The sequence below is a fragment of the Polypterus senegalus genome, chromosome 4, assembly GCF_016835505.1.
Source record: "Polypterus senegalus isolate Bchr_013 chromosome 4, ASM1683550v1, whole genome shotgun sequence".
NCBI classification, from domain to species: Eukaryota; Metazoa; Chordata; class Cladistia; order Polypteriformes; family Polypteridae; genus Polypterus; species Polypterus senegalus.
In genome coordinates, this window is record NC_053157.1 from 123,457,105 (window position 1) to 123,476,859 (window position 19,755).

Here is a 19,755-nt window from a genome sequence, read left to right on the forward strand (position 1 = left end):
ATTCAAAGGTATTATTCTGCCAATGGACTTTGCTGTTTACTTTGTTTTACACTGTTGTTTAGAAAAGTTCTTCACTCGTTTCATAGACTGTGAAACATCAGTATGCATTGGAAAATGAAAAACGAAGCAAGAAGAGAGAAGGATAATGGTGCATAGAGAAAACAGATGTTTCTTTTCTAATTTTTCAGTTATGAGCATCGGAAGAGTGTTGTGTCAAAAAGCACATATAGAAACTAAAGCTGCATCTGATTCTTTTAGTAATGATGACGTAAAAGCACATGAGACAGCCCATTACTATTGTCAAGAAGAACTATTTACCTTCCACTGTAACCCAAGAACATTTATTTAGTTCAGCAAGTCTAGTGATTGAATGCTTTGCTCTGCAAATATGCATTTTGATAAAGTAGTTGACAATTTTGTGCAAAATATATACAAATATTTACTGAGTTACTATTTTTGTGTGTATCATACAGTATAAGATTGGTAAGAAACCAGTACTGCATAAGTAAAAATGATATTTATAATTACACCTTAACAGTTAGGAATGACTTATTAGTAGAATGTAAAATAATTCCCATAAAATGCATTTACTTAAAGTTATATCTAAACAGTAAAAAATGTAATAAATTAATAGTTAAAAATAATTTAGTAAATTTCTTTACTATAGCAGTAGTTTTCAAACTCAGTCCTGGCAACTCCATATGGCTGCAAGTTTTTATTCCCTCTGGTTTCACAATACTGAATGCTGAAGTGCTGCAACTGCTTCAGTGTCAGCCTCACTAATGTGTCATTCATAAAGAATGGAGAATGAAAACTATAAATACTAAGTTGAAAAAGAACACTAAATGATTCCAATGTAACATACATCAATTCTTGGTACACTTGGTACACAAAAAAAAACAAAACAGTTATTTTATGTATTTCTACATTGACACTCAAAACATAAAATCTGGTAGATAACTGTTTACCTCATTAGACTGGAGGTCCAATTAAAAAACAGAATTAGGTTTAAACAAAAACCTGCTGTTCTCAACCACTTTACTGTATTCGAAATCTAAAGCAACATTGTTGGGTTGCAGCGTGTTAAAATCTGTTCTGGTAAAATAATAGGACCCTAGTAAAATTTATGTATGCAGCCCCATGATCTCTTAACCTGCTGCTGATTCTTGCCAATTTTTGGATATGTAAAGTGTTATTTTTAGCCCACAGTAAAATTGAGTTTGACACCCGTACCTTAAGTTATTTTTAATTCAAGGTCAGTGATTACAAATACTGCGGTGGGCTGGTGCCCTGCCTGGGGTTTGTTTCCTGCCTTGTGCCCTGTGTTCGGATTCAGCGGGTTGGAAAATGGATGGATGGATGATTACAAATATGATGGTGTTTTTGATTTATAATGTTTCACTTGGGATCTAGCCCTCTAAGGACCCTATCTGAGGGTGAAAATTACAAATTCTATTACAATTGAGAATATTTAGACTTAAAACATTTACATTGAAGCACATAGTGTATTTCAATATTTCAAATATTTGACACAACTATTCTTGTTTATTATACTTCTACCTCATGAAGCAAATCATTGCATTTCTGATGAACACCCTGAATTAGAATAGCTTATGCTAAATCAGACTTTTGTTCTTTCCGTTAAATTTTTTAAATATATTGTTAATTTTGATATAATTTTGTATATATATTCTAAACCTAATATTGTCGACTTGTTTTTAATGTTCAGTATTCATTTGTTAATTTAATCACAAATTATTTTATTACCTTGACTCATGAAAATGAATACTCTGATATGGTGGTGCTGTTTTTAGTGTAGCTCCCTCACAGATTCATCATACTGCACTACAGTAATGACCTAATCGCTGTCTGCGGGGAGTTTGCCTGGGCTAACTGTGTTCATTTGTTTTTTTTTCTCCACGTATTTCCAAAGATGTGTGGTTTTGTACATCAGTACACTCAGTGATTAATGAATTTCTTTTCAGGGTTCATTCTGCAGTATGGGCTTCTTGGAACCCTTAATGAATTAAGTAGGTTCATAAGATAAATGGATGAAACTGAATATTTATCGCCAGCAAACTATCCATTCATCTACTGTTTAAATAACATATAGTATATCAGACAAAATCTGCAAGTGTGAAGTCAGAGTACACTTGGCTAATCTTCATCTTCCAATAGGGATCATGTGATTTAAAAAAATAAACACATAGCTCTGCTTGGCTTTTCTTCAGGAATGCTTCAAAATTTACAGTTACTGATGATGAATTTCAGCATATACAGTATATTTATCAAGTTATACTGCTTTTCATGTTTACTAGTAAATATTTGATAACAAACTATTGATAACAAAAGAACAATGTTTTAAGTTTGATTAGTGTGATTTGTGTACACCATTAATTAATTAATGTGTAAAGATGTGGTTTATTTATTCACTAAGCTTTATCCATTTTGCTTTGGACAGCCCATTTTCTGATCCTGCTTATATTAGTTGATTACAAAATTGCAAGGAAGAGAATAGAATTAGTACACTCCTTTGGAGAACACACTCCTTTGCACTGGGCCCATTTGGAAATAATCAAGAACATTTGAGAAAAATAAAAAACATGTATACATAGGGAAAACATACTAACTCCATACAGACAGGGACTGGGCCAAAATCTAAACCTAGCACTTACAGGCACTAACACAGCACCATCATGCTTTTCACACATTAGTAATTAGTTTGATTAACATGAATAGTTTTTGGAACAGTTTCAACTCCTTCACAAAAACAGCTGTAACACAATTATATGCGTGTCATCAACTGCATGCCATTTTCCATGACAAAAGGAAAACTGTAAATTGCCTGTCTTGTTTATTTCCAAATTAATGGAAAACAAAATCAAGTGTTGGTGTTACGTTTAACAAACAGAACACAGCATCACCTCTTCACATTTAATACAGTGATCCCTTGCTATATCGTGCTTCACTCCATCGTTGATTTTAAATGTAAGCATATCTAAATATATATCACGGATTTTTCGCTGGTTCGCGGATTTCTGCGGACAATGTGTCTTTTAATTTAAAGTACATGCTTCCTCAGTTTGTTTGCCCAGTTGATTTCATACAAGGGACGCCACTGGCGGATGGCTTAGAAGCTACCCAATCAGAGCATGTATTACATATTAACTAAAACTCCTCAATGATATACGATGTGCTTCCCGAGCGGATTGTTTGCTTTTCTCTGTCTTTCTCTGACATTCTCTGCGCCTAATATGGACGCTCCTCTAAGAAATGCCGCTTTATCGCGGTGGCCCTAAAGAACGTATTGATTTCTTGATTGTTTGCTTTAATCTTGCGCTCTCTCTCTCTCTCTCTCTCTCTGACGTTCTCTGCTCCTGATGGAGGGGGTGTGAGCAGAGGGGTGGTTTGGACAGAGGCTGTTTGCCTAGAAGATACGGACGCTACTCTAAAAAATGATGAAAGACTACCTTCACATTGCTCCCTTCTTTGCGGCTGCTTTATCGTGGTGCACATACTTAAAAGCCCAACAGCACGTATTGATTTTTTGATTGTTTGCTTTTCTGTCACGCTCTCTCTATCTCTCTGACATTCTCTGCTCCTGACGGCACTCCATTGAAGAGAAGATATGTTTGCATTCTTTTAATTGTGAGAAAGAACTGCCATCTCTGTCTTGTCCTGGAGCACAGTTTACAATTTTGACTAAAGGGTGTTATTTCATGTCTAGAGGGCTCTAATAATGTTAACAGTGTGGGAGAGTTCATAAGGGCTTAAAATATATAAAAATAACCATACAAACATATGGTTTCTACTTCGCGGATTTTCACCTATGGCGGGGGCTTCTGGAACGCAAACCCCCGCGATCGAGGAGGGATTACTGTATATGTGTTTTTGTGGAGTGTGACTTTTTTAAAAAAGTTGGTTCCTTAAGAAATGGCCAAGCCTCCAACATACACCTTTATGATTTTGTTGGAGGCGAAAAAAGCATAGAATAATATTGTGATTTTTCAACTGAAGATGGAAAATTTTGGTGCTGTTAATAATGTATGTCATCTTCCATCTGTTACTCCAGAAATCAAAAATTCACAACTTCTTAGTATATTATACTAGCTGTTCCCCATGGCTCTGCCCACGTAGTAGTGAAACAAGACAAACTTTAAAAATCAATAAACAAAAAGGTATCACTAGCTAAATGGAGGCAAGGTACGCTCCAAAACACAGAGGTAGACTGACTCCACACTCCTGACGTCACGCTTCCCCCTCCCCTCGGCCTGTAGCCTCTGTCTTGGATTTGCGCGAATATATCGGTACCACAAGCGAACTATGATGAGAGTAGTCACAAAATCTAGCAAATTATAGAAAAAAAACAATCTAAATCCGTTAAGTAGTTCTCTTGTGAAAAGCGGACAGTCAGACTGACGTTGGATTTTATATATATAGAGATGTTGCACATCTGTGGACACTGAATAAGCATAAAGGTTATTCAGGTGCAGTATGCTTACATAATTTATAGAGTACATCATGAAACAGGTAAAAGTAGCAATACATTTACCTCCTTCTCAGAATCCATTCTCTCATTATACTTTTTCAATTTTAGATTAATAGGCAACAGAAGCCTATCTTAGATACATTTTCATAACAGTCAAAAACTTCATTGAGTGCACATTTAAATATTTGCATAGTAATCTTCATTATTAATAATGATGTTAATAAGATATTTTATGAGAGTGGCGCTGGCAGTTCTCCATATTTAGAACAGTGGAATACAAAATATCAAGTAGAATCATTTTGTTTAACCAAAAACAAAACAGAAGAATGAGTCAGTGAAGAATATAAAGTGTCTAAGTAAACAAACAGGAAAGAAAACTCTTACTGAACATGTTTTGGCTTTCCTACTTTTTCAATCCTCAGTACCACAAATTTAAGTGTTCCTCTTATCACCCATTTTTGTCAGTTTGACAGTACCCCCAATCTCCCTGCTTCTTGCAAGGGGGCCTTGACTCTATCTTCAGTTTAGACGTATTCTAGCTTGGAAATATTCTTCTGTTCTCCAACAAGGCTGAGGCAGCTGTACGAAGATTAGGGCCACCAGTTCAGAGGCCCTCTTTTTGCTCTTTGAGTCCCTCCATCCTTGAGCTCATTGTGGCTTTTTAAGATCAGGCCTTCAGGACAACTTCCAACTTTATTTTCTTAATCTTTTTGGTAACAATGTCACAGTTTTTCTAGGCATGGCACACCTTTATGTCATTGTAATGCATGGCCTCTGCTACTTCTTCAGAGCTTCACTGTTTCTCTCAAGGCATCACTCATCCTTGCTTGGGGTTACATGTTGCCCTCTCATACACTAGGAGTATCCTGCAGACTTCCTAATAGGATGCCACACTCTCTTGTCACTCATGTTCTTGCAACTTTTACAGTTATTGGGAATATAGTATATGCACTCTAGCACCTAATACCTACTCACACTGGCATGGGATGTGGAAATGTTTTATTTTTGCTAATTATATCTCTACTCCTGGCAAGAAAGCAGTCAGAGGCCCCATTTTTGCATATAGCTGATTGGGTAATAATAGGATTTACAACTGCTACTTTGCAGCTTCAGGTACCTAGGTTTCAATTCTGATTCTTTGATAAAAATTAGTTATTTATCAATAAACATTGTATGTGAGGTCTCTGGGCAATCTTTATTTTGTATTTCACCTTTCACAAAGAACATCATTGTTTTTTAGATAAAAGTAGTTATTATTATGTATTAGTATACTAAAAACTCCTGCATTTATTGCAAGAAAGACAAACATTTATTTCAGGAAGATGTGAAAGAAAAGTAAAAACCTTCATTTTTCCCAGCAGCATGTGCACAACCTTGTATTTTTGGCAGTGGACAACTAGAATGATTAGCTTGATGTTAAGAGAGAATCTGGTGCCAACTTCATTATAGGAATAAAAGTCATTGTTATGTAGTATGCAAGGGTGGAGTGGGAGTTAACTTGCTTCAAAGGCTGGGTGGTTCAGGATGGCTTCAACTATTTGGACATATTCTTGTGCCCTGTAGTATACTGATGACCAATACAGGCTTGGTTCCTAACTTGATTTTTTTGTCTCTTTGGAGGTGAAGGACTGTAGCCAAACTAGTTGTGTTTTTATACCTTGAGAAAAAAATGAAGAACCAAAGATGAAAATGGTGATGATAATGGTATAGTAACCACAAGAAAACAGCATCAGAAATAAAATATCATAATCTAATCATGCTGCATTGAAGAATCTATGAGAGTCCACTATTAATAAGGTAGTCCTCCTCTGGAAAAAGAACTAAAAGTATTCAGTCAATGTTTAAAGATTGGATTTTGTTGTTATTTTTGTTGATCTTATCAATGTTAGTAGAGTTCACAATTAGCTGTATTTTCAATTTAATATTTAACACAGTATATTTTAATGAGCATTTTTGTGGAATGAAACTCTCTTCTTAAATATATTTCAATTATAAGCTTCTACCAGTTATTAAAGAGTTGTGTGCCACATCAGGAATACTTTTCCAGTGTTTGATAGGTGTTTAATCTAAAGTTGCTGTTTTTGGCTGAAACATACAAATATATTGTAGATCAGACCTCTGTGGACCTGTACTTAATGTTGTTAGTGACAGAATTCATACAGAGCCAGGATAAAGATTCCAGAAAAAATAACATAACAGATTGTGAATATATATTTACATAATATGTTCTAATGAGGTGGGCAAAGTAGTTAGACCGGTCTCATGGATCTAAAGAGGTTTGATTTGTGAGGACTGTCTGTTTTGCCTTTGTTAGGTTTTACTTGCATTTGCACATGTTAGATTCTCATTCATGCCTCTCCTCCAGCTTTACTCATTTTATTTTTTATTTTGACTTTTTATCCTGTAATTAACTAAACTAATTTAATGTGGAGTCAACCATGAGAAGACTTAGGTCCCTCAAGTGTAGGTGGAATTAGGGCTGCAATCACTGAAGGGAACGATAAAAGATGTCAATCTATAGCGCTGTAAAAGATCTTAGTCTACCACAGGTCCTTGTTGTTGCATTACCTCTGGCTTTCTTCTACTTCAGATTAGGTCCTTAGAAAATCTTAAGTCGTTTTTTGAAATTTCTGACATTGCATGTTTTTTTTATGTAATAGTTTTGTTTGCTGCTTCAGTTTTGGTGAATTAATAGTTTAGATTGTAATAGTTTAATATGGTTTAAAGATTTCTAGTTTTACTTTTTTTTAATTAAATTTGTCAATTTTGGCTTTGGATCTCTTTTGTTCTCCTTTTTGTTTTTTTTAAGGTTAATTTTGTTCCTTCCTTTCATTAATTTAGTTTAAATTACCTGCCCTAGTTTTTGCTATTCTGTTTTTGTTTGAATCTTCTTACTGTCAATTTTTTTAGATATCCATTTGTGGTTATGAGGAGGGATCTTTTATGGCTTTACCTTCCCTATTTAACTAAGTCATACCAGCATGGGTTTTCTCCAAATATTTTGGTCTCCTGCAACATTCTTAGGACGTTCTTGTTAACTGGTGATTATATTTTGACCCAGTACAAGTAAATGTGATTATGTGATTGTCCTGAGATAGACTACCATCTCATTCATGACTAAATCTTTCCTTGTACATAATTCTGTCTGGATTGGCTGCTTCAACTATATATAATGGAAAAATTCATTTGAAAAACGGATAGATAAATGGATGGATGGGAGAATAATTTCCATAGAGGAGTTAGGAGGTTAGAGGTAGAAATTAAAAGGTAAAATGCATATGACAATAAAGATCTAATTAAAGTTTTATTTCTTTGGCAGGAATTAAATGTTTCAAAGTATTTGTTATTAACAGCCTATTTTTCCATTTAGAAATACTTGAAGGGTGAATCTGCTAACCTTCTGTCATTCTTGTTTTCAAGACCGGCTGACAATAATCCTGCACAGCGAAGACTAACAATGATGAGGGAGAAGGGGCGAAGGCAGGCTGTGCGAGGTCCTGCATTTATGTTTAACAACAGGGGTACCAGCCTGACAACGGAAGAGGAAAGATTTCTTGATGCTGCTGAGTATGGCAATATTCCTGTTGTGCGCAAGATGTTGGAAGAATCCAGGACCTTAAATGTCAACTGTGTTGACTATATGGGTCAAAATGGTCTACAGCTGGCAGTCGGAAATGAGCATTTGGAAGTGACAGAGTTGCTCCTGAAGAGAGACAACCTGGCACGTATTGGTGACGCACTTCTTCTTGCTATCAGCAAAGGATATGTCCGAATCGTTGAAGCCATCCTGAACCACCCAGCCTTTGCAGCAAGTAAACGCTTAACACTCAGCCCCTGCGAACTACATGATGATGACTTTTATTCCTATGATGAAGATGGAACTAGATTCTCTCCTGACATTACTCCAATCATTCTAGCTGCCCACTGCCAAAAATACGAGGTTGTACACATGCTGCTTATGAAAGGGGCTCGTATTGAGAGGCCTCATGACTATTTCTGCAAATGCAATGAGTGCATGGAAAAACAGAGAAATGATTCTTTCAGCCATTCCCGGTCCAGGATTAATGCCTATAGAGGGCTGGCTAGCCCAGCTTATTTGTCGCTGTCCAGTGAAGACCCAGTACTTACTGCTCTGGAGCTCAGCAATGAACTGGCAAAGCTGGCAAATATTGAAAAGGAATTTAAGGTAAGATGGCAAATATTTCAATTGTGGCTACCTTCTTATGCTGGGATTTGTTTTTAGTTATAACCCATGTTTGGAAATTTGAAATGGCTTGAATTTTTAACAAGAAAGTATTTACTGGGTAGCGTATATACGCCATTGTTCTACGTGGGGAGTATAGGGAGACAGGTTACTGTAAAAATTTGATGGTGCTTCAGTAATTTAACTCTATCTTTCTTTCTCTTGTATTAACTACATGTTAATTGTTTTGTGTCATGTAACTTACTGCCCAATATTTGTGTGCTGCTGTCATCACCAGGACCACAATAAAAAAGAGGCTGCACAGCTCACTCGCTTCTCCCTGGTAAATATCTTTAAATCCATAAACTAACTAAATAAGTATCGTCTTCATTGTTTGACTGTAATGAAATGGATGATGAGCCCTGAATGGGTTAATTGTACCATATACATTTCTGAGCTTTTGGTTTTGTTCTTCTGAAAAAAAAACTACCATCTGATTTTTTGTTTAAGGATTATTAGAGCAGATAGCAACTTTTTTTCTCAGTTGGGCTGAACATGCATTGTTTTATTTCCAGCTTTAGTTGATATAATTAACATCTTTATCATGTGCCTAACATGTGAAGTTTGCCTGTCACCTATTAGTTCCTTCATTGGTTGACACTATAACCAAGCAATGCACTGTTCTCTGTCTTTTCTGTATTTTCAAGTAGGCATTTTAATTTTAAGTAATCAGTTAAATAGTTAATCATTTTAAAAATATGGTAGTTAAAAAGTGATGCATTATCTAATTAATATAAGAACTGATGGAATTTGTTTAGCTTAGACTAAAAGCCTATGGGCTATTATGAATTTAGGGTCTCTACTTCTCTTGCATTTACCTCTAACTAGAATCAAATTCATGTTGCCATTGTTTCACAAAATGACTGAATAAATTTAATTTATCAAAGCCTTAACTTCATGTTGAACAGTAAATTCCTTTAAGGAAAGACTAAAATTTTTAATTGCGGGCTCCACAAAAGTTCTCCCCTTGCTTTATGTCAGTTGTTTCCATTTAAAAAACATTTTTTTGTAGTGCAATTTTTTAATTGCTTTATAACCTGGTGTTAACGATTATTTATTTTTTAATTCTGTTTATTTAATAAAGGCTATGATGTTTTATAATAAGTATGATGATATTGGTATGTTCATTTTTTGTGACTTGTTCATTAAAGGCTGACTCATCAGTTAACCTAGAGGACAGTGACAATGATTGTATCATTGAAGACTGATCACGTGGTTCATTTAGTGGTGACTAATGCACTCTCCACTTAGCAGTCCTTTCCAGCTGAGGACATATTAAATTCATAATTTAATCATTTTTTCCCTTTTCTCTTATAGTATGTATGATTCTTATTATCTACTTAGTTTTTATGAATCAGACTTCCTTAATAAAATTTTGTTTGATTTGTTTTATTTGTATTTATTTGACAAAATTAATTCTGTGTGTTTCTACCATTCAGTGCTTCTGGGCAACTAAGCAGAGTAGGCAACAAAAGGGTACTTGGTATAACTTCTGTCTGAAACAACATACTGATTCTTCATTCTTTCTCTATATCTTGTCAGTGCTGGCCAGCACATAGAGTTCTTAAAGGCTACATAAAAGAAATTTGTGAGTAGGACAGGGGTTATTTGAGAATGCTAGTCTTCTGGTAGCATAGATTGTTTAAAGATGCCTTCTCATCACTTAGCAAGTAGGTCAAGCTTATACTTCAACCTGGCTATACCTGTTAGTCCTCAGATCGCAAAAAGGCTATGTACAACCTGTCACAGAATGTTAAGAGGCTTCAATTTAATATCAGTCTAGGACATGGCATTTACAGTATTAAAGTGGGCTAGCACAGGATGTAAGCATAAAGAATGTTGTGTTAGGTTTGCCCAGGGCTTCTTAGAGCTTCTTACACTAGACTTTTCTATTTTTATGCTTTCAATTTTAAACATACTTGATGTTAATGATACCTTTTTATAGGCAATTCATTTTCAGGATAAGATAATGTGTGAGTGAAAGATGGAACTATATAAAAAAAAAAAAAACTGACCAAAGAATTTAATTTTTTTAAGGACTATAATTTCAAGGAAACTGCTGTCTTGGCTTAACCATCAAGATTAAGCAGACAAATGTAGTTAGTCATTATATTGTTATGTAAGATAGGCTGATATTGATACAAATTAGCCCCTCATAGCAGACTCCAGCAAGGACATAGGTAAGTCCTTTTAGTAGATGAATTTGTTATACACATGAGCACAAAATATAATGTTTGTTTTGTAAGGTCTGCCATTAGGAAAATGTTTTTCAAAAAGAACAGATTTTGAAGCTGGGAGATTAGTCACCATCCATGCCAATGAAAATTGTCATGAGACTTTAAGGAACATTATACAGTATATGTATAAAATATAATATTAAAGTATATATAAAAATGTTAATTACTGTTTATATTGGTGTATGATGATGTTTCAGGTTGTAATACTGACTTGCTCTGTTGGTGTTCTGTTGAGCTTGGTTCTGACAATCTTTAAACCACAAAAAGGAAAACTTAATTTGCAAAAAAATCAATAAATTCCATTTTATAACATTCTTCCAGTTTACCTTTTAATGACATTTTCTTTCCATCCACAAAATTGTTCCTTATATACACTCTTATTACATTTTTCCAGTATTTTCCAATATCATTATCAGTGTTGATTGGCAAAATTTGCCAAAGTGTTTTCTTGCTATGAATATGCTGGTGACCTTGTTTATTGAATATTTTCCTGGAAATTCATCTTGCTTAGACACACATTTTTCCTAGCTCCCCATGATGCTTTGCAAGGTCAGAGTGACATCACACAGCTGTAACAGCCATGCACAGAGCTTTCACACATCTGTACTATAAAATCATTGGTGGTCTGCTTTGGGCATGCATGACATCACAACTCGATCACTACTTCAGCATTCCACCCTGCATGTGTTTAAGAAAAAATAATGAGCATATTATTATTACTGCCACTGGATATATAACACTGATCCTGTTTGGGTGCATGCATAATTAAATATATGCTGGAACTGCAATCCAAAACAAATCGTAAAGGAGTCCTCCCCCTCCCAGAGAAAAAAAACACGTGACCCTGATAAAAAAATAATAATAAATAATTTGTAGTCTTTACAGGCGTTCTTATCTTCTTCATAGAAGAAAAAAGTGCAAAGTATTTGTATAGTTGCATGGGAAACAAAAAAGACATTACTGCTGTGCCTGGAGCCACATCTTAAAAAAAATGGAATAAGCCACTCCCACACCACCGCTTTGTCCCACATTGTATGTTTCAAGGTTGGAACTCTGTGAGTGCCATGACATACACACACACATATATATTTATATGTATATATATATATAATATATATATATATATATATATATATATATATATATATATATATATACTGTGTGTATATATATATATATATATATTGTGGTCCCCGGCCGGGCTCCAGGAGGACGAGAGGAGGGCTTGTGCCTCCTCCAGACCGCGAGGGGGCGTCCGTCTTGGTTATGTTGGGGGCCTTGGGTAAAGGGCTTGGAAACCCAGCCCTGTAGGGACCCGTGGCCACCGCCAGGCGGCGCCCCGATGCCGGTATATCCCGTGTGGGGACCAGAGGAGGGCTTGTGCCTCCTCTAGACCGAGAGGGGGCGTCCGTCCTGGTTATGCTGGAGGCCTCGGGTAGAGGGCTTGGAAGCCCAGCCCTGTAGGGACAGTGCCTTATTATCCTGGTGTGGCGGAAGTGCCGGGGGGAAGACAACAAGGGACACACGGACGGCTTCCGGGTGCGCAGCCGGCACTTCCGCCACACTGGGGTGTGGCCAGGACTAATTGCCGGGAAGCAGCTGGAGCCCATCTGGGTTACCATAAAAGGGGCCGCCTCCCTCCAGTCATTGGTGGATGTCGGGAGGTAGCAAGACAGAGCTGGGGAGAGGACTGGAGGCGGCCAGAAGAAAGGCACAGAACTGTGAGCCCTGGACTTTGGGGGAATCGGTGCAAGAGGCACTGAGGCTGAGTGCACGTAATTATTGTATATAGTGTGAATAAACAGTGTGTTGGGTGAACTTACGATGTCCGTCTGTGTGTGTCCGGGCCAGCGTTTACAATATATATATAATCTTCATTTGGATCTTGATCTTTGTCCGCAAATGAATTAGAAGAAGAAACACTAGATGGCAGTAGAGAGACAGCTAAAACATAGGCATTGCATTGAGAATCTCCTCCAGGCTTATACTACTGAAGACTGTAGTACAGTCAACCCTCGTTTATCGCGGTTAATCCGTTCCAGACTCTGCCGCGATAAATGAATTTCCACGAAGTAGAAACCATATGTTTGTATGGTTATTTTTATATATTTTAAGCCCTTATAAACTCTCCCACACTGTTAACATTATTAGCGCCCTCTAGACATGAAATAACACCCTTTAGTCAAACGTTTAAACTGTGCTTCATTACAAGACAGAGATGGCAGTTCTTTCTCACAATTAAAAGAATGCAAACATATCTTATCTTCAAAGGAGCACAATCAAAAATCAATACGTACTTTTAAGTATACAGAAGCACCGCGATAAAGCGGCATTTTGTAGAGGAGCGTCCTATCTTCTAGGCAAACAGCTACTGTGTAAACAGCCCCCTCTGCTCACACCCCCTCCGTCAGGCAGAGAGTGAGAGAGACAGAGAGAAGCAAACAAAACAAGCGCCACGCGGGAAGCATATCTTTTAGCATTGAGGAGTTTTAGTTAATATGTAATACATGCTCTGATTGGGTAGCTTCTAAGCCATCCGCCAATAGCGTGTCTTGTATGAAATCAACTGGGCTAACAATCTGAGGAAGCATGTAGCATAAATTAAAAGACACATTGTCCGCAGAAAGCGGCGAACCAGCGAAAAATCCGTGATATATATTTAGATGTGCTTACATTTAAAATCCGCGATAGAGTGAAGCCGCGAAAGTCGAAGCGCGATATAGCGAGGGATTACTGTACTCCAGTCACACCTCAAAACACAGACATCCAAACTAAACAAATTGTTGTGCTTTAAAATAACTAAAGAGATCTTCATTTACATCTTGATCTTTGTTTGTCTGTGAATTCCACGCATTTGTAGACCACCGTCCAGTTTAGTACGTTGTTGTTACTCACGGATGTCAACAATATGCCGGAATAACGAAAGGGGTGGTGGACAGTGTTACGCTGGTTAGCTCCTGAGGCCTGGTTAGAGAATGAGATTGCCGAAGATAAAAGGTACGTGCCTACGTAACATATGAATGAAAGAAAGACAGTGGGTAAAGTGAATGACAACGTAACAGCACGTTCCGGAAACTATTATCGTTACGCTGTAGCCAGCAAGTGCTGCGCTTCTCACAGTTGTACCGTGCTTTGCTCACATGTCAGTGAAGTGATCCCTATTTATGCTTTAAAGAGCCTGGATACCTGTGTGTCCCCCTTTTATAACCATTGCTCCGTGTATATTGCCTTGCTTTGTGGCAATCCAAAGAGTAACCTGTGAGATTGGAGAAAGGTTGAGAAGAGATCGTGAGAGGAAACGATATCATCGTGAAAATGAGACGGACTGTGAACGGACAGAAGCAGAAATGCTCCTACACCACCACATAATTACGATTCGGACAGTGATTCCGAGTAGGCCGTTCCTATCGAATCAATATCCAAGGGATATATATATATATATATATATATATATATATACACAATGGAACCTTGGTATACGTCCTTAATTCGTTCCAGACGCTTTGACTTATACCAAGCAGGACGTATACCAAACAAATTTTTCCCATAAGAAATAATGGGAAAATGATTAATCCGTTCCCATGAAAAAAAACATCCTATTGCTATTGGCATATTATACATTGATGGGGTTGTATAAAATAATTTAAACACTGCTTAATACTAAAATACATAAATACAAAAGCAATTAGATGAAATAAATGAAAATTTTACCTCACTTTACTTTTTAATAACATCTTGGTTTTTCACAATCGTAGATACCGTCGTTCTCGGCAAACGGTATGCAACAGCGATGTCCCGGATATGCATGCCACCTTCATACTTTTCAACAATCAATTCAAATTTACATGAAAAAAACACAAAATCACGTTGTGACGATGCAGGTTTGCTGTATGCTCCCATCTGCTGCCGGGGAGCCCTTGAACCCTACACCGTCGGTAATGTGCCTCACTGCTAACCTCATCGGTAAAGCAAGGGGATGGTGAAAAAGTGCAAAGTGCCTTTATTAAAACAATTAACAAAACAAGGTGTTCAAATTAAAGTGCAGTCTCCAAAGTTCCAATAAATAATCCATAAAATCAGAAGTGAAACGTGGAGGTTAAAAACAATAGAAAAAAGTCTTCTTAAAAACAACAAAGTTAAAATAGAACAGGACGCATTCTTTAAAAATAAAAAAATAAAAAAAAAAACAACAAGAAGCCCGGTGCCTTTTTACCTGGCGGCCCCACTGCTTCCCAACAGGGTAGTCACCCTACTTGCAGCTGACGTTAACTCTGCCTACTTCAGCTATAGTACTTCGCTTGCTCTCTCTCTCTCTCTCTTTCTCTCTCTCTCTCACTCACTCACTCACTCACTCACTCACTCACTCACTCACTCACTCACTCAACCTCCTGTCCGTTCTTTCTTTTTACTCCCCTTCAAGCCAACTCGCGCTTCTGTTTATCAAGATAAGCAGCCCCAGGAACAATCATGAATGCGGACGGTCCCTCACAAGTGCACTTTGGTGAGAAACGCCCACATCGCTAATCGCCCTGACAACCTTCAGCCACATAACCACCACACCCCCTCACCAAGCTGCGAGCACGGTGATTATTTATTTTAAAGCTGGACTTTGACAGGAGCTGTGGACCCGCTATATCACACACATGAAAGTTCACAGAGAGTTATAGCGAGGGTTGTTCACTGAATGCTAGCAACTGGCGCAGTAACGCTCGTGGACAGTCGTGGCTTTGTCTCGAGAGAGGTAAACAAGGTTAGCACGCGAGTCGTATTCCAAACAAAGGTCGTATACCAAGCAAAATTTTTCGTGTCCAAACAGGACATATACCAAGTTGGACTTATTCCAAAGCAGACGTATACCAAGGTACCACTGTATATATATATATATATATATATTGCTTATTGCCAGTTTGCTGTATTTTGTTTGTGGTTATTGTTCCATCTGCATCTTTTGTTATTTGAGACATGATGGCACAGTGGTCAGCACTGCTACCTCTTAGCTCAGATTATATTTTTGGTTATAGTAATCAGTCCAACTTGTTGGCAGATGCTTCCCTTGACCCCAGGGACACTTAAAAGGCCATTGCATCATTATAAGCCACTGAAAACTAGTTGAGTTTCTCCTTTCCAGTTGACTTAAATGCATTTCACAAAGTTCAGCGAAGATCCACAACATTTCTGTGATTTTGCCAGACTCACAGCAAAGTGAACTTTACAGGGTTCACACATCACTAATTATCATGCAATATTATTCAAGTTTTATACATAAATTGTCTGACATTTTGCATCCCCATTAATTTAGAGAATCAGCTCTTCTGAGTGGTTTGTACTACCTTTAGCATACAGGTTGGCTAAAAACATATTACAGGGCCATTTAGGGGAAAGATTTCTGTCCCTGCAGGAATAAGAACAGGTGTATGATGGAACACAGCAGTCTGTGTATCTTTATGTGTGCGTCTCTAAAGATGTAGCCTTAGAAGAAATTAAGTAATAGACTAAAAATATGTATATATACAATAAATGCATGTATGTGTACATATATACTGTGTGCATTTATATATATATAATATATATATATTATACTTTATAAATACACAATATAAATTACAGCCATGAGAATAAATGTTAAAACCTGCCAGCAGCAGGGCTTTTGTCCTGCACTAATAATTACATGAGTCACAATAACACACTCAATTGCTAATAGTACTAAAGCAAGGAAAGTGGAAAGCTGTACAAGCTCTGTTGCTAAGCCTTGAATTTCATAACTCATTTATGAAATATGATACAAAGGTCTTCAGTGAGCCATAAAAACATGCAGAACATCAAACATAATAAAGTAATAGTCTCATACATGTGCAGAATAAATGTAACTAGTAAAATATGTAAGTTCTGTGTACCACTGACCAAAAAGCATTGCTTTTATTTTATATTTCATATGTAGGTCTGGCAAAGGGGCAATGTCCACTGTGTCTAATACCACATTGGCTGTCGAGCACAGAAACAACTCTTTTTAAAAGTTAACCAGAAGTCATGTGGTCAAGGTCACTGGCCAATAGTATATTTGTAAAATCAGACTTTGATTAACTAAAACACAAAAGATGTCTGAGGGATGTGGAAGAAATTCACCTCTAGTGGATGTACTTATCTATAGACCACATACATATATACAGATACATTCTCATCCATCCATCCATTATCCAACCCACTATATCCTAACTACAGGGTCACAGGGGTCTGCTGGAGCCAATCCCAGTCAACACAGGGCGCAAGGCAGGAAACAAACCCTGGGCTGGGTGCCAGCCCACCACAGCAGATACATTCTCAACCCTCTTAATTCAATTTAGGTTGAAGAATTCTGCTGCAAATAGATTAGTATAAAAAAAGAGCAGCTGGCATCTTAAATGGTGTAATTTAAAATATTTGAAATCTCTCAATTTCAACATAAAAATGCCATGTAAACATTAAAACTTCAAAACAATGGAGGATAACTTCTTAAAATATTAATAGTGAAACTTCATTTGATAAGACAAAACATGCATATAAACATAATGTATTGGTTACATATGCACAGCACCATGAAATGGATAAATCTTGGGAGATTACAAATGTTATTATTTTCAGGGCCAGTGGGCATTGAGCCAAATTCTGAATATGTATGCGTTTATTTTATTGTGAATAGCTAAATACACTTATTTTTACAATTAGAACTCTGGTATATTTAGCGGCTGACAAATATAAATGCTTATACTACTATGAGAAATTTACTTTGTCCTATTTGAGGTTTGAATACACCACTTTGGTTAGCACAGTGATAATTATTGATGCTTCAAATCACAGACCTAGACATTATCTGTGTAAAGTTATCACATTCTCTCTATGTTCTCCTGTTTGTTTTTCTCAGTGCTTTTTTCTTGCACATCCCAAAGATATACTTGTTGGGTTAGTATGTGACTCTAAATTGAGCCTGCATGAGTGAATATGAGAGTGCTCTGTAGTGATGTTTGATCCAGTATTAGTCTTGATTTGCAGCAAGTGTACTCTAAAGTGGATTAAATAGGTTTAAAAACGGATTGAATGGACTTCAGTCTTGTTTAAGATAGGCAAACACTTTTTTGCTGGAAAAAGAGTGTTTTTTTCAAAAAGGTGTAAATTTATAAGTCAAACTCTGTCCAGATTCAGTTTTGTGTTTAATTAATTTACCACAAACATGGTTTGATTCAGAATATTTTTTTCCGTGACTTGGTATCCTACATGAAATGGTAAGGACCTGAGTAAAGAGAATTACATCATGAATCATTATTCACTGTTAAGTGATCAGCCCTGTTGGATGTTGACATTGACTACTTTTTTTTGTAAGACATAAGGTATAAGCATAAACCTTTTTTTTGCTTCTTCTTGACTTTAAATATTTCAGTCTGTTGCAGATTTTGTAAAAAAAAAAAAAAACTATGACTGAATTTTGATTCATATTTAAAGAACATGTAACTGTTTACATGTAAAGTGGCAATGAAACTAGTGATCAAGAGAGGTTGAATGAGGCAGTGAGGGGTGGTGGTTTAATGGATCTTTTTTATCTGTGTGAAATGTCACTTCTCTGGTAAAGATAAAGACTAACCATATTATGCAGGTACAACTATTAGTGAGGGTACTTAGATTTTATTTATTCTTTCATTTATGGTATGTTTTATGATTTTTTTTCCTATATTTGTCAGTGTTCAGGTAGCATTTTTTCCTTGTCAGGATATGGTAGTACTCGCATCCTCGACTTTTTTTTTTCTGCAACTGCATCAAAAGTTCTCAGGCCAGGATGGTCATTTATGTTGTGAATCCTTTGGCAAATCAAGGTAATTACAAGATAACAATTTAAGAGGGTGGCACGGTGGCGCAGTGGGTAGCGCTGCTGCCTCGCAGTTAGGAGACCCAGGTTTGCTTCCCGGGTCCTCCCTGCGTGGAGTTTGCATGTTCTCCCCTTGTCTGTGTGGGTTTCCTTCGGGTACTCCAGTTTCCTCAAACAGTCCAGAGACATGCAGGTTAGGTGCATTGGCGATTCTAAATTGTCCCTAGTGTGTGCTTGGTGTGTGTGTATGTGTGCCCTGCGGTGGGCTGGCACCCTGCCTGGGGTTTATTTCCTGCCTTGTGCCCTGTGTTGGCTGGGATTGGCTCCAGCAGACCCCCGTGACCCTGTAGTTAGGATATAGCAGGTTGGATAATGGATGGATGGACAATTTAAGAACAATAAGATGCAACATATTCAAGTTTTCAGGTAAAACCAGAAACTCTCCTGAAGCTTTACAAAACTTAATGGGCAAAGGAAAATTGGCAAAAAGTTATGGATAGGGTCCTTTTTTCCTTTTTTTGTTATGGCTTGATTACTGTTGTTTAAGTCCTTATTTCTATCTTCTTCTACTAGTCTAAAGCCTTTTCGTCCTTTGAAGACTAATCAAACATTAATTAAACAGTAGAAATGTTTAATTTTAATTTTTGCACGATGACTAAATTTGACTGTCACTTAATTAAGGCTTTTTTTTTACTTCTACCATTCTGTGCTTTTACTGACATGGGCATTGTTGCTTATGTTATCTCCATTAGCTTAATGTTATTATGGTGACACTATTTAAGATGGTGATGTGCTACTTTGAGTGTCCAAGCTTTTCATTCAATTCACTAAAACTAAGATAATACTAATCTACTTTAAGCTCAGACAAAGTAATTTTTAGTTAATAAAGGATAGTTTTTCTTTTTATTTTGACTTTTAATGCTGACTTTATTTTTTGATTTAGTGTTTAATT

General features: G+C 36.8%; 1 protein-coding gene across 2 annotated transcripts in view; it reads left to right on the top strand.

The window, feature by feature from the left end:
- Positions 1-19,755, top strand: part of trpc3 (transient receptor potential cation channel, subfamily C, member 3) — a 150,424-nt gene that overhangs the window by 7,098 nt on the left and 123,571 nt on the right. Inside the window, exons 2-3 of one of the 2 annotated variants that reach the window (XM_039751247.1) lie at positions 7,910-8,675; positions 8,971-9,015. In XM_039751247.1, coding sequence (XP_039607181.1) covers positions 7,910-8,675; positions 8,971-9,015 — 811 coding nt within the window. The remainder of the gene's footprint in view (positions 1-7,909; positions 8,676-8,970; positions 9,016-19,755) is intronic. The other variant, XM_039751248.1, reaches the window with a different exon arrangement.